Source organism: Rhinolophus hipposideros, assembly GCF_964194185.1.
Source record: "Rhinolophus hipposideros genome assembly, chromosome: 12".
NCBI classification, from domain to species: Eukaryota; Metazoa; Chordata; class Mammalia; order Chiroptera; family Rhinolophidae; genus Rhinolophus; species Rhinolophus hipposideros.
The window spans coordinates 48,632,906-48,647,917 of record NC_138058.1 but is presented as its reverse complement, the minus strand read 5'-3'; the positions used below and the strand labels follow the sequence as shown (position 1 = coordinate 48,647,917).

The window sequence follows — 15,012 nt, the reverse complement described above, 5'->3', positions numbered from 1 at the left end:
GTCAATTTATTAATATTTGTGATATGGAATAACACCTCATTGCACAACAGGATTAAATGAAATGTTCCTCAGAACGGAATTTTCGGATTCCTAAAGTTTACCCTACCAGGCCCCAAATTTTTCTTAATTATTTCTTACCTCAACTTTTTTTAAAAGTGCACGTCTTAATAAACAGAGTATCTCAAATATAATTTAATCTTGATCACAAAGGTAGCACATGCTTAGCTCAGCCCTCACTTAACAGATGAAGAGACTGAGTTTCAGAGAAGATAAATGACTTGTCCATGGTCATATCCTGACATAGTGGCAGAACCCTATTCTCCTCTTAGTAGCGCAAACTTTCTAATAATGATAATGCCTCAGAGTTTTCTATATGTGTATTATTGGACTGTGCTGTTATAGTACATCTGGTTCAGAAGGGAAACAGCAGTGTGTGGCACTGGATAATGAGAATGATCTTGCAAGTGTTGAGAAATGGCAAGTTTATCAATTGCATGAGACTTGGCCTTCTCCGATTAGGCAGCTTTTATCTGTCGAGCAGTTGAAAGTTTTATTTCGAGCTATCCCTAGGAACGGTTTATAGTACTGTTTGAGGCTATAAAGGAAGACTCAATACTCTGCTTTTCTAATTATCTTCTGTTTTGTGCTTTGCTTCCAGCTGTCGCTTCTCCTTGCTGTCTCCTTCTACCAGCTGGTCCTAGAGTTTCATATTAACTGCTTTTATCTGTTGTCTGCTATGATATAGGACAGACAAAGCTGGGCTAATGCTGGCTCTGCCACTTACTAATTTGCGACTTTAGGCAAGTTAATTAACTTCTCTGAATCTTAATTTTATTATCTTAAAATTGGAGTTATAATAGTTTATAGGATTGTTGTGAAGATCAGGTCTTTGTTAAAATATGGCAACTCGAACTGTTCTCATAGAGTTCCATGTACAAATGCTGTTTTCTATTTCCAGTATTTTCTATTTCCAACTACTGACTGTTACTAGTCAGTATTTAAGTGACAACCATTGCTACAGAAAATTATTTAGAACTTCAGAAAATGTCCTGCTAATAAATTTTAACCAAGCAGTCCCTCTTCACGGCATTACTTTCTGTGGAGATGTCAGTTGAGGTGACTGGTACCCAAGGCCCACGAAGGAGCACTTCCGGTGGAGGGCAGCTGGCTAATCAGTGGGATGGTCATTACAGCCCAGGGCCTCACTTGCTAGGAAACAAGACAGGATCCATTTTTAGAGAGATGGACTTACCTCATCCACACTCTCCAAAGCCGGTTTATAAAATACCAGTTTGCAGCAAGAGCTGTACTGACAAGGGACTGAATCCTAGTCTCCTCTGGTCCGCTCCCTTTTCTCTCTATAAACAAGCCTCAGGAAACCAACTCCTATCAGAACGCCAGTTTATTCTTTTAAAGTAAGACATAGAAATGCTAACGGGACAAGACGTGAGCACCCACTAGCCAGCACTTCCCTTTAGGCAAAAAAAAGAAATAGTGCATGTGAAACCAGAGTATCAGCAAGGTGAGCAAGCGTGGCGCCTGCATCCACAGTAGGGTGAGAGCTGCCACCAGAGCTGGTCTTGGTTCAGGTCCCTCTGCCCTGGACATTAGGTGGGTGCTACCCACGTTTGCCTCTGTGGCTCCTTTACTTTGCAGACCACCGTACCCCCATCTCGAATCTTTGGATAGATTCATTCGTGCAGTCAGGCTGTATTCTAGTCTTGCTGGCCTTGGACCTATTACAACTCTTCTTTGCCTTTTCTGCATTGATTTATTTTATGGTAATTCTAAAGTTTTAACTCTCAAAGATTTGGGGGAACATTCATTTTAGTTTCCATAAACACACAAAACTTCATCTTCCATCCACGGAAAGTTATTTCCATTTTCTGCCCCAGGTATCTTTCATAGTCTTCCTGAGGTCTCTCCTTACCCACTTAAAATTTCAGTGTTTAAAAAAACTTATCATAAACTCTAAATTTATTGCGTATTCCCTCATCTAGGTGTCTTCAAAATGTTAAAACTGACCTCATTTAGAATCAAAATCTTTAGCATATAAAGGGCAGAAGAGAGCATTATCTGGTCGACTTTTCATTTCACGAGTAAGAAAAGTGAGGCAGGAGCTCATTTATCACGATCCATTGTTTTATGGTCTATCCCCTCTAATGAAGCCAATCTCAATTAATACAGTATAAGTTCATGAATGAACTAAATGGTCTCCAAAGGTGATAAAGACTAAGTTAAAACTTTGATGTGTCTGTTTAATCCTGAGAATCCTGAAAAAAAACTCAGCATATATTAGAAGAGTCTAGTCAAGAGCATTTTTGGCTTAATCTTTTTTTTTGCATACCCTGTCACTTCCCTTTTCTCTCTCCCATGTCTAACCCTTGCATTTAGTTCTAAGACAATCTGTGTCTTCTTAGAAACAAAGCAAAAATAGGTGCAGTAAAAAATAAGTACCATTCAACTTTTAAAAGAGTTTCTTGCTTTTCGAGTAGCACAGAAGGGGAGAGTAAGATGCTTTATTGGCCTCCTACTTCTGCCAGTAGCCCAGTCTACCAACAAGGAGCCTTTTTTCTCTGTCATGGATGTTACCTAGCTTGGGATGTCGCCTGTATTTTAGTCTAGCCACTCACTATGTCACTGGATTATAGCCAGTAAGACATTGCTTGTGAAACAGCAAAATGGCAATCACAGATTCCACGGAAAGGCATAAATCTCAGTATCTACAAAAGCAGTAAGGATAACATAGAGCACTACTCAGTATTTACTTCTTATAGATTAGTGCTCACGTGTGCCTGCCTCGAAGATCTACGTTAAGAAGAATGATAGAACATACTACTGAAGCTGCTTTTGTACTTGCTGCTATGTGGCAAATGATACCTCCTCACACACACTCCTCAGGTTTGTTTACTGTACATTGCTGGTCTTGGCCCATCTATTTGAAGGAACCCCAGTGATCTTCCAAGAAATAATTTGCTCTTCATGAGCCTGACCTCTTGGGTGGCGGAGGGATAGAGGGGAAGCAATGGAGTCATCCTTCATACTCATCCGTGACAGCCTCTCATTTCCTCCTCTGTGGCCTGTCTGCCCTCTCACTTCCCATTTGCCCCTGCTTGGAGCACACTGCCTTTTTGATAACTTAGGTTCTCCAAATCTCCCTCTAGCATGCACTCCAAACCTACTTGGCGTGATCTGTGGCTTTTGTTCCTCCTAATTAAATCATAGAATTATGAATGACCTTCTTTCCTTTACTTCCCATGAGAACTTCCATCTTCTTAGAGTTTACTGAATACTTTTTAAAGTGGTTTGACTAAATTATAGGAGTCATGGGTTTATGATTGTATCATATTCACTGTATGAGCACCTTGATTTTGTAACTGCTGCTACAGAAGGCCTTTTAAGAACTCTTTGGGTTCAGAAGCTCTTTTTAACTTTTATACAAAGCCCTAGGATTTGTGGGTGGGGCTGGGCTGGGCTGGGCTGGCATGGATCTGATTTTATTTGCTTTACGTGTTGGGCTTCTAAAGTAAGATTTAATACGGCAGAAGGGTTTTATAGCTAAAAAGAATCTGAAGACTGCCAGTTGATTTTTCTGAGATCCCTGAGTCTTTTGAGTGTTAATGTTACGAAGTTTTTACCTCTGCTTTTCCTGTAATGTTTTGAAAAGGTTTTGAAGAGGTCCTTGATTACTTCTAAATTCCTTTTTTTTAAATGCTACTTTTAAGTTGCTTTCTGCTAATCTTTATTGTTACAGAAATGAGTAAAAGATAAGCATGATTTAAATGCTGTGCTTAATTTGGTCTAGAATCATCTGACCTGGGTTTGAGCTCTGGCTCCACCAATTCTTTGTTGTGACTTCCGAAGTTCCTTCATCTCTCAGCTCCTAAGTGGGCATCTTCACACAAGGCTGCTGTGACATTTAGAGTTGATAATGTATGGAAAGTACTGAAACTTACTGCCCTACACATAGAAAGTGCTCAGTAAGTGTTAGGTGTCATTAGCAGCAGCAGCAGCATCTTGCTCAGTAACGAGGATGAGCCCTGGGTTGTACCGAGGGGTGTTTTGCAGCATTTTACATGAATCTCTGAAAGTTCAAAATCATTTTCTAATTATGGACAATTGTGTATTTTCCTTGAAAAAGCTTAAATGTTATGATTGACCTAAAGGTTCTATTCTATTTGCATAGGATTAAAATTTTATTATGCACCTTAATGCAACATAACAGCTTTCTGTTTGGCTCAAATTCCTGTGTACCTTTTAAGGTGGCTACTCAAGTATATTAACCTAGGAGATTTAGTATATTGAAGTTGCAGTGGTACTAAAAATAAAAAGCATTGCAAAGTCTGCTAGGATAGGCAAGAAGTGCAGTGGAAACAAGAGTTCTTTCTGCCAGGATTTTGGTAATTGAAAATATGAATCAAAAAGAAGAGGAGGAAGACTTTTTAACTGTTTACCTAAAAGTCTCCAAGAAAATAACCCATAAAACGAATGCAGTATTTCGATAAGACAGTATGATTCGGTATTACTGTATCTTCAACATTACTATGAAGTAATTATATTGTAGTACTTGGTGACTTAAACAAATGAGGGATGTTTTCTTATTTAAAAGAAGTCGTCAGGGACTCAGGACCCTTCTTTCTTTCTGCTCCATCATCCTCCGTAAGATGCTACTGGAACTCCAGTCATCACATCGCAATTCAAGGAAGAAAGGAACAGAGCAAGGGAAAAAAGGCCTTCCTCCTCCCAAGTCGGTTCTCTGGAAGTTTTCCTGGAAACCCCACTCACTGACTTCTGCCACCCCTAGCTACAACAGAGATTAGGAAATAGTGTCTTAGCTGGGTGCTTCAGGAAAGGGGAGAATGTAGATTAGATAGGCAACTGGCACCTATGCTCTAAAGGTCAGCTTTCTCTCCAACCAGCAAAAGCACATGCAACCTGTAATGGGAAAAAGAAACCCTGTTTGCAATAGCAACAAAAACCATAGATGCTTTGAAAATAAAACTAGCCAGAAAAGCACAGGAAGCTATGTGAAACATGACTGAAAGACAACCTAAGAACCAAAACAATAGACATAATATGTTTCCAGATGAAAAGACTTGATAAAACTATATTTTCTACACATTTTTCTCTAAATTTGATGCACTCTTAAGTTTTCATTGTGACATCTAGGAGCTTTATAAAATGGTTCTGAAGTTCATCTGAAATTGTCCACATACCACAAAATTAGCACTGTTGGCTGGGGATAGGCAAATAGATTAATGGAACAGAAGAGAGGCCAGAAACAGATCTCTGCTCATGTGGAAGTACAATAGATAATAAAAGAGGTATTTGAAATCAGGAAAGAATGAACTGTTCTCAGCCCACATTATCTAGCATCACAGCTACTAACCACAACTTGGTTTATGAAATTAAATCCAGTGCAGTCTTCTGGGGGTACTGGCCACATTTCAAGTACTCAGAAGCCACGGGTGGCCAGCTGCCGCTGCATGAGATTGCACACAACCTAGATGGCGAGGGGACACCTGGATACATACCCACCAAGGAGAATAGGCCTCCCTGTAGGCCTCGGTACTTGTAAAACACATGCCTGCGTTCATTTCAGTACACAGCCAGGGTTGCAACCACTGACGTAAAATGATCTTCCATGCAGTTGACAAAGACTTGGCTAAAATCGTTCTGATTTTTCCCGAGTAGAAATTTTGGGCTCTGTCACTTGTGATTATTATTGTGGTTACAACATTCCACTATTGAATGGCAGTAATGAAAGTGCCAGCTTAGAATACTTTCCTGTTTCTTTTCAAGGAGATATACTAGATTTTGCTCCCAGCTGTGTCTCTGCCCTGGGCGTGATATTTGAGGCTGTTTTCCTCCAAACCGTGCATGTAACTTCCATGGCCATGAGTTGGGTGGCCAAGGGCGCTCTGAGATGGAGTGTGGGAAGGTAGCGTGATAGACTCCCAACAGTCATGTTTAACTTTTTCTTGGTTTATTTATTGGAATCCATACCAGGGAAAAAATGTTCAGTTCATTTTCCAGTATGACTTGACAATCTCCCCAAGGTCTTTGCTATATTTAGGGACTTTTCCTACTCAAGAGTCTTTTTTGAGAATACTTTGTATTGATTTACCTTCTACTACGTTCTGTGTCCAACACAGATGTGAGTTGCCTGAGTGTGATGCGTACATACGATGCTTCTGATGATGTAGTAATGCCATAAAGGCTTTTCCCAGACGGGCAGGTAATTTAAATACGTCTGCATTAGGATGATACATCTTAGAAGACTGTACTTTGCTACGATTATTCTCCATGGAGCACAAGTTTTCTTATCTTAGAAGCTTGGCTTCTCCAGATGCCAGAGCCAGGCATCAGATTCATGTGCACTGTGAAAAGGATTTGTGTGAGCCCGGTTTTTCTGCCAGATTCAGAAAATGTCCAGTCACCACATATGTCCTTCTGGCTTTGAAAATTGATTTCTTGTTAGGTTGGTAGGTCTCTTGTGTGCCTAGCTAGTGATTCCCAACGTGTTTTCTAATATACAACCTAATCTCTGGTAACTTCAGGAAGCTTCACAGTTCTCAAATTCACATAACTTAAATTCATTTAAATGTATAAATGTGTGTATTTGCACGCAGCAGTATGGGGAAGCTCATAATTCCAACAGGGTTTTAGGACATGTCGTTAGACTTCAGGAGGGTAACAGAATAATTAGAATACTTTGTATAAATCATTAAAACTATGCCTACGGTACACTGAATTTATTAACTTAAAAAATAAAACCACCTGTGCAGAAAGTTAGTAATTCAAAAGGTACGTTAGAATTTAAATGTTTTACCACAGAATAGAGGAGATAAAAGTGATTTTGAGTCTCCATCAACTTTGGTAAACCAGTAAGACCTGTGTGATTTATCTGAAATAGTGTGTTGGAAATCAACTGCTTACATGTGAAGCCAACAAAATATAACATTTAGTAGTTTTTTTGATTCCCAACTACTTTACTATTAGTAAAATCTAAGCAGAAGATCACTGTCTTCCTGTTTAAGGAATGTTTTAAAGAGTCAGATGATTATATTGGATCCAGCTGTTCTGAAGGAGAACAGCGTGGGGTGACTTTTCTCCCAGAATATCCTTTGGCGATAGGAGTTTCTCTAGACCTCCCTGTGACTGTATGTGTGCCTCTGGGGTGGACCATGGAAAACTGTACTCTCTGAACAACCTGGAACCAGTCCTTCTTTCTCAGAAATGAAATCACTCTAACCAGTGACGTGAAATAAGGTCTGGTACCTACTGCGGTGTCCTTCAGGGCACACGTGTAGGAGACTGTCTTTCTTGGAAGTCTCTAACACCGGTAGGAGGTGCTTGTCGCTGGTATCTCAGTGGAGAGGCCAACAGGACACTCCCACGTTCCAAGCGCTTACCATTTCCACTGTGGTGAGATTTCTTTAGTTTCGGAGTTCTGCATTTATCATTGGTATCTTCGCATACCTGTGTCTTTGGCTCCCAAAAAGGCAGCAGAAAAGAACTAGAGACCTGCTTGAGCCCTGTTCAGATAACAGTATTGACTATTAAGCTATTTATTACTCAAAACTCTAAAGGCTTTCTAATACTGATCTGTTGTTTCCTAGGGACATTCCAGCTATATCACACACCTGGACTGGTCCCCGGACAACAAATATATAATGTCTAACTCGGGCGATTATGAAATATTGTACTGTAAGTATGAGTGATCACATGTGGGTGAGGTGTGTCTGCCAGGGGCACTAATGAACAGGTTGTGTGGAATCTGAATTGTGCGGAGCATGCATGCTGCCCTCTAACCTGCCAAAGCGTGTGTTACTCTGAGCTGTCTAAGGAAGGAGATTCTCAAATGTGTTTCACTTCTCCCAGAAAGTATGAGTTAATTTATATGTGTAGATATGCAGTCATAAGACATTACTCAGGGAGACTGATGCTTCTCTGAATGGTTTTGTATTTAACAACTTTACCTGGAGGCAGGAAGCAGTATAATGGGTGGGCATTTATGCTTTTTGAAGAAAGGAAAACACTTCAGTGGGAAACAATTTGTAGTTCCATAAAATCTGTTAAACACTTTTTAAATGTGTCTTAATGTGTTTCAGTGTATGGATTATAAATACAAGTAAACATGGCTAGTCTGAATCAAGATCCACTTTCAAATATATTTGTACACAAGAATTACGATTATGTTTCCTGTTTCTAAATTTAAAGGGGACATCCCAAGTGGCTGCAAACTAATCAGGAATCGATCAGAGTGTAAGGACATCGATTGGACGACATACACCTGTGTACTAGGCTTTCAAGTCTTTGGTAAGGACATGACACCCGATGGGAAAAGGCAGTTTGTGGGCTTTTACATATAATTACTTACCTAAATTCCTCAATTAAAAAGTCTACATGTATTCTTTAGTGTTCTGTCTATTAATGGCAGATTCAGAGAAATTAAGTGTATTATGAGTGAACCATACATATAAGGTTTGTTCTCTACAGAATCCAGCAGACTTTTGGTCCCTGGTAAATGTGAAAGACGAAAAGAATTTACATGATAACCTTTCCATTTATTTCCCCTCTACTTGAAAACTGAACCTTTTAAATTTCTAAACGCATTTTTAAAATAGCTTTATTGTCATTCATATACCATATAATTCACCTAAAGTGTACAATTCAGTGGTTTTAGTATATTCACATTTGTGCAGCTATCATCACTAATTTTAGAACATTTTTATCACCCCAAAAAGAAACCCTCTACCCGTTAGGAGTCACTCCCCACCCCAACTCCCTAGCAACCACTAATCCTTTCTTTCTCTATTGATTGGCCTATTCAGGATAGTTCATATAAATGGAATCGTATCTTGTGATCCATTGAGACTGGCTTCTTTCACTAGGCGTAATGTTTTTAAGGTTCATCCATGTTATAGCATGTGTCGGTACTTTATTTTATGGCTGAATAATATCCCATTGTACGGATAGACCACATTTGTTTATCTGTTTATCAGCTGATGGACACTTGAATTGTTTCCACTTTTCAGCTATTATAAATAATCCTGCTATGAACAAACATGTGTCAGTTTCTGTGTAGGCATGTTTTCACTTCTCTTGGGCATATACCTGGAAGTGGAATTGCAGGGTCAAATAATAACTGTGTTTAACCTTTTGAGGAACTGACTTCCAGATGGTTTTTCCAAAGTGGCTCCATTTACATTTCCACCAAAAGTGTAGAGGGTTCAATTTCTCCACATTCTTGTCAACAGTTATTCTTTTGCATGGGAATGTCCAGTTGTCCCAGCACCATTTGTTAAAACATAAAGGCATTTTTAGTAGACATTATTTAAAGATAAAATTTGGGGATCATTCCTAATCTTTTGGACATTTCTAGAAATCTGTCCGCTGTGACAGTTTTCTAAACCTATCCCAATCTGTAGGTATCCTGAAAAAGTTAGAGGATAAATGGAAAAGTTAAAATAATAAAGCCTTGTTTGCAAAGAATTACAGAGAGATGTTATAGCCTGTAATTAGAATAGTAGATATGGATGTGGCACCAATACCTAAAGCAACACCCAAAATATTAGTATTTATCCTTTATCAGTATATCTCTAAAGTTGGTCTCTCTCCTCCAGCCTAATCATAGATCTGAATGTTTCTTTATGCTATGTACATTTTAAAAATAATCCATTATAGGTACCTGTTCTAAATACAATTGCTACAGAGATGGAGAAGGCTAGAAAGAAAGTAAAAACAAAATAACTGATTAGTCCATAAACAATTTCATTATTCTGGGTGAAAGTGAAGCAATAGCCAGTAGCTGATAATTTACCTAGTTATTTTAATGAAACAATGTATAATACTTAATTTATTAAGAGATTTCAGTTAAGGAGTGTTTTGAGTTGGTTTAGCAAATTTTACCAGAAACGTATTTGTTCTCTAGAATAACAAAGAACTACAGGAGGCCGGCATCTCAACCCTTATATACTATTTCCCCGAAAATAAGACCTAGCCAGACAATCAGCTCTAATGCATCTTTTGGAGTAAAAGTGAATATAAGACCTGGTATTATATTATTATTATATTTATTATATTATATTATCAACCCGGTCTTATACTAATTTTTGCTCCAAAAGACTTATTAAAGCTGATTGTCAGGCTAGGTCTTATTTTCAGGGAAACACAGTATTCCATAATTTTAATCTAGAATTTTGTGCTAACTATGATTACCAGTGCCTCATAATGATTCAGAGTAATTAAATTTGCTATGTCTTATCTTTGGACATAAGAAATAGTTACAGGAAAATTCTGTGGGATGGCATGGTAGTAGACTACTGGGTGACCTATGCATTTTCATTAAAACTCAGGTTTTCTTAGAAGTGCCAGCCTGAAAGGGAGTGAGAGAGTATGTAAATTTTACACAGCTTACCCAGAGTGCACTTTGAAGAATTAGTGCTATGGCTTTGTTTCCGTAGTTTGCTATACAAGTAACTGAGAACTTCCCCTCCAACTAGAGATTTTAGAAAGGAAGAATTGCTCAGGTGAGTCAAGCTAAAACTAAAATTATTTTTAGCACCACCTGTTGGTTACTAGCAAGTACTTTGGGAGTCATTAAACTTTCCATCTTGAGGCTATTTTGTTTAATTTTATTATGTTAGGTTTTGGGTAAAACTTTATTTGAATGAAGTCTTGAACCATTAAGAAATTTATGAGGGAAATGTTATTAGGTTGGTGCAAAAGTAATTGCGGTTTTTGCAATTATTTTTAACCTTTTAAACCGCAATTACTTTTGCTCCAACCTAATAGCAGCTGAGAGTTTGAACACAGGTGAAAATTAGTATCTAAAATTAAATAAACCTGTGTAGCCTCACAGTTATATTTTTGAGGCTAATTTTTCTGTGCCCCTGTGCTTCCATATGAAAGGCGTCTGGCCAGAAGGATCCGATGGGACAGATATCAATGCGCTGGTGCGGTCCCACAACAGGAAGGTGATCGCCGTGGCTGATGACTTCTGCAAAGTCCATCTGTTTCAGTACCCCTGCTCCAAAGCAAAGGTAAAATCACTTTAATACAGACTAGCTGTGTGGGGCCTTTTGTTTAGGGATAATTTTGTGTCAGTGGCAAGAAAATATTTGTAGAGTTACTAATTACTGTCCCTGCTACTGCAATGTGCAGGGTAGAATAGGGCCCTCTGTAAGTATCCGAGCCGGCATTGCTTATCTTCTTTCCTCATGCAGGTCAAGAAGGTAGTTATAGAAGGCAGCTAGCTGATGATATTTTATTCTTTTTTATGGTCCATTTGTTCATTTCTATTTTTGGCAGTTTTATATTTCTAAGCATATTAAAATATTTTGTTGACCAATGTTATAAATGTATGATTTACGCTATATGATCAATATGTATGATCAGTATTATAAAACTCATGGGACTGTTTCCCAAGTGACCTATAATCCTGCCAACCTAGTCAGTTCTTCCCTGGCCATCCCAATGGAACAGTTACTAAGTACACCAACCTGACATCCAGAAGAGACAGATGTTTGTTTTTTATAATATATATACATATCATCTGAATGTATAGATGTCTGATTGTTTTGTTTCACCCATACAAATAGGTGTTGAAAGGAAATTACTGCTCGCATTAGTCCTCAGGTTTGATGACTTGTGGCTTTGATTTGAATGACCTGTTTCACCAGCTTAGTCACCATGTTGCTACAAGCAGCCATGTAGAGAGTGAGTCTGATGTTCCTGTCTGATTTATTTCACACAGGCTCCCAGTCACAAGTACAGTGCCCACAGCAGCCATGTCACCAATGTCAGTTTTACTCATAGTGACTGTCACCTGATATCAACTGGTGGGAAAGACATGAGCATCATTCAGTGGAAACTTGTGGAAAAGTTATCTTTGCCTCAAAACGAGATTGTAGCGGATACTACCCTACCCAAAGCCCCCATCTCTTCCACTGAAAGCGCCATACGATCTGATACTCCCACGCTGCCTCCTTCGCAGCCCTTAAATGAGACAGCTGAAGAAGAAAGTAGAATAAGCAACTCTCCTACACTTCTGGAGAACAGCCTGGAACAGACTGTGGAGCCCAGCGAAGACCACAGTGAGGAGCAGAGCGAAGGGGGCAGCGAAGAGCTGGGCGAGGCTGGCGATGAAGAGCCGTCTGGTGAGATAAGGGGGCAGCAGGAGGAAAGGGCGCTTCCGGAGGACCTGCAAGCCCCTTCGCTGCTGCCCTAACACCAGGCCCTCGGTGCGTGGGTCTTATGCTGGAGTTCAGGTAACAGGCCGGGAAGGGAGGGACAATCACTGTTGATCGAGACTTGGGTTTCCACGTGATCTGCTTTCTTCAGTAGTCTTACCTTCAGCCTCTCAAATGCAGTGGACCTAAACGTTCAGTTTGGTGTGTGTTGATTAACCAAACTTAATAGTAGGAAAGACTGACACACTGTCTCAGAAATTACTACGTATGTAAGTGGTATGATGTAAATACTGGAAACAAAAACAGAAGTTGTATTGATTTAAAACAAACCCCTTGTTATCTGAACATGTTTTCTTCAGGAACAACAGAGGCATCACAAACACTGTTACTCATCTACTGGCACAGACTGTGCTACTCTTTTTTCCTGATGCAGAAAAAGAAATCAGAAAAAAAAAAAAAACTTACTGAGAGATCCTCCCACCCCAAGTGTCTTAGAAATTTTTCAGTTAAGAAAAACTTCGCTATTGCCACAGGCAGTGGTGTTGCCTTCTTGAACAATCCATTTTCCTACCCTCCCAGTAGGTGTCCTGATGTGCTTGTTAGTCTACTAGACAGGTGCTGCCTTTTCTAAGTCATAAGGAGGAACTGTCTCTTAGTTTCTTGTGTGCAGATCGATTTTATCTTCAAACTAAGCAAGCAGTGGTTTATTAAAGAGGTTTTAATGTATATTAAACCACTGATATTCAGAAAAATGGGTTCCTCCAAGGATTCCTTTGCTGGCCTGAACATTTTAAATGTTTGGCATTCGAGTGGATGGAAAACAAAAACCGCATGCCTATAAAACCAAACTGTAATAATTACTTGGCTAATTTTAGCTTAGCCTTCAACATAATTTGTTCCCTCGGTAATAGGGAAAAAATACAGTAAAGTTTAAATGATTGAATTGGTGCTTGAAGTTCATTGGCTTGTTGTAATTTTTATACAGATTAATTACAGAGGGATAAGATACTCAGCAAATTGCAAATTCTTTTTTACAGAAGTGTGAATAACTGATTTTTTTTTTTTATCAATTGTATACTTAACAGACTTGCTATATATGGTAATTTTTCTCTGGTGGAGTTGCCATAAGCCTTGCAATTCTAATGTGGCTATCCTCTGCTGTTTTGGGCAATGCATGTATTATTGTGCATTGGATAGCTGTTTCTTTTAAGTTTTGTCATATGGTTTTTAAGTATGTGTTTCCTACTTTAAAAATCATTATAAATAATGCATTTCCTATATGTTTGTTTATACTTGGATTATAAAAAAACTTTGTTTTGATTTATTTTTTAACTTGCTGCATTGTTTTGATATCTTTTTTTTCTTTTTTTTTTTTTTTTTTTTTTTTTTTTTTTTTTTTGGTTAGATCATGTTTAGCAACTTTGGATGAGTTCAGAAGTCTTAAGTATGTATGCAAGTGTTTACGTGATTGTGCCATTCCAAAGTGCATCAGAACTGTCATTCCCTTCTAGTATCTTCTCAGGAGTAATACAAATCAGGTATTTTGTCATCATTTGGTAACATACAAACTCCAGTGAACTCCCAAGGACACTCACAACATTTATATTCACATGCTGTACGTAAGGGTGTGGGTATGTGTGAAGGGGTGAGTGTAGCTACTTACTCTGTGTATCTATAGAAGCAGATATACGCCACATTGAATATACTCAGTGTATGTCTCTTAAGTGTATAGATATATGTCCGTGTGTATCTCTTTCCTTTTGTTTACAACTGTTCAAAAAATAAAAACCTCAAAGTAGCTCTCTTCAAAAGAAGAGAGATAGATTCCAAGCAACCCCTCTTTTTTCAGAACATTCTGTACCTAGTTACAGAGGGCATCAGTCAGTATCAGGCGACATATCTGTCCATTAGCAGTGGTGACTAAATAAATCATCAGGTTGGCATGTGCTCTCCCCTGCAAGAAAAATACGATGAGATGAATGAGTAGTTCTAAGAGGAGAAAAAGCATTTCTTCAAGTACCTGGGGACGCAGCTCTCCATGATAAGCAGGGAGTTTTGTGGGGACATCAGTCACCTTTGGGGTTGCTGTGTACAGTGAGATTTATAATCGTGATCCTCTTGGGTGGTAGTTTCAAAAGACACTACTAATACGCAGAAAGCGTTCCAGCTCTATTGCTGGCAACTACTGTTTAACAGTCAATTAAATCTGTGATAATGGTTGGAAATGGGTGGGATTATGAAATTGTAGATGTTTTTAGAAAAACTTGTGAATGAAAATGAATCCAAGTGTTTCATGTGAAGATGTTGAGCCATTTCTATCATGCATTCCTGTCTCGTGGCAGAAAATTTTGAAGATTAAATAATAAAAATGGAACTGTTTCATTTGTCTCTAAGTGTGCCTTAACTCTCTCTCCATTTGGACAGTCATGGGAACCAGCAGTATAATTATCAGTTGACCATGGCTGCTGCTATGGATACAACTATTCTGGCAGTAACAAACTCCATTTCATAATGTTAGAGGAAGTTACTTCTGATTTGTGCTTCCATTTAATAGGGGAATAGCTCCATTTTAATTTATTTCATGTCTGTACTTTCTCTAATGTTAAACATTAGATAATCCTGGTTACCTGCCTGACCCGACTCCATTGCCTCTGAAATCCTTGAACCCAGCAGGACACTGTATCCCCTCCTTTCTCCATCTCCTTTGTTGCTTTGTACACCACAATCATAAATTGGCTGCTACATATTTTTCTTCATTAAGAATAGACTGAGAGTATGCCATACATTCCCCAGTTTTACAATTACGGAAATGATT

The 15,012-nt window shown here is 38.7% G+C and overlaps 1 protein-coding gene across 6 annotated transcripts in view; it reads left to right on the top strand.

Moving 5' to 3' along the window:
* EML4 (EMAP like 4) overlaps window positions 1-14,588 on the top strand; it is a 142,076-nt gene extending 127,488 nt beyond the window's left edge. For 4 of the 6 annotated variants that reach the window (XM_081068774.1, XM_081068772.1, XM_081068777.1 and 1 more), the window contains 4 exons: window positions 7,623-7,710; window positions 8,224-8,322; window positions 10,918-11,048; window positions 11,762-12,630. In XM_081068774.1, coding sequence (XP_080924900.1) covers window positions 7,623-7,710; window positions 8,224-8,322; window positions 10,918-11,048; window positions 11,762-12,235 — 792 coding nt within the window. In that variant the 3' untranslated portion in view covers window positions 12,236-12,630. Of the gene's footprint in view, window positions 1-7,622; window positions 7,711-8,223; window positions 8,323-10,917; window positions 11,049-11,761; window positions 12,631-13,602 lie in introns of those variants that run through there. The other 2 variants (XM_081068775.1, XM_081068773.1) reach the window with 1 other exon arrangement.
* The last annotated feature ends 424 nt before the right edge of the window (window positions 14,589-15,012 follow it).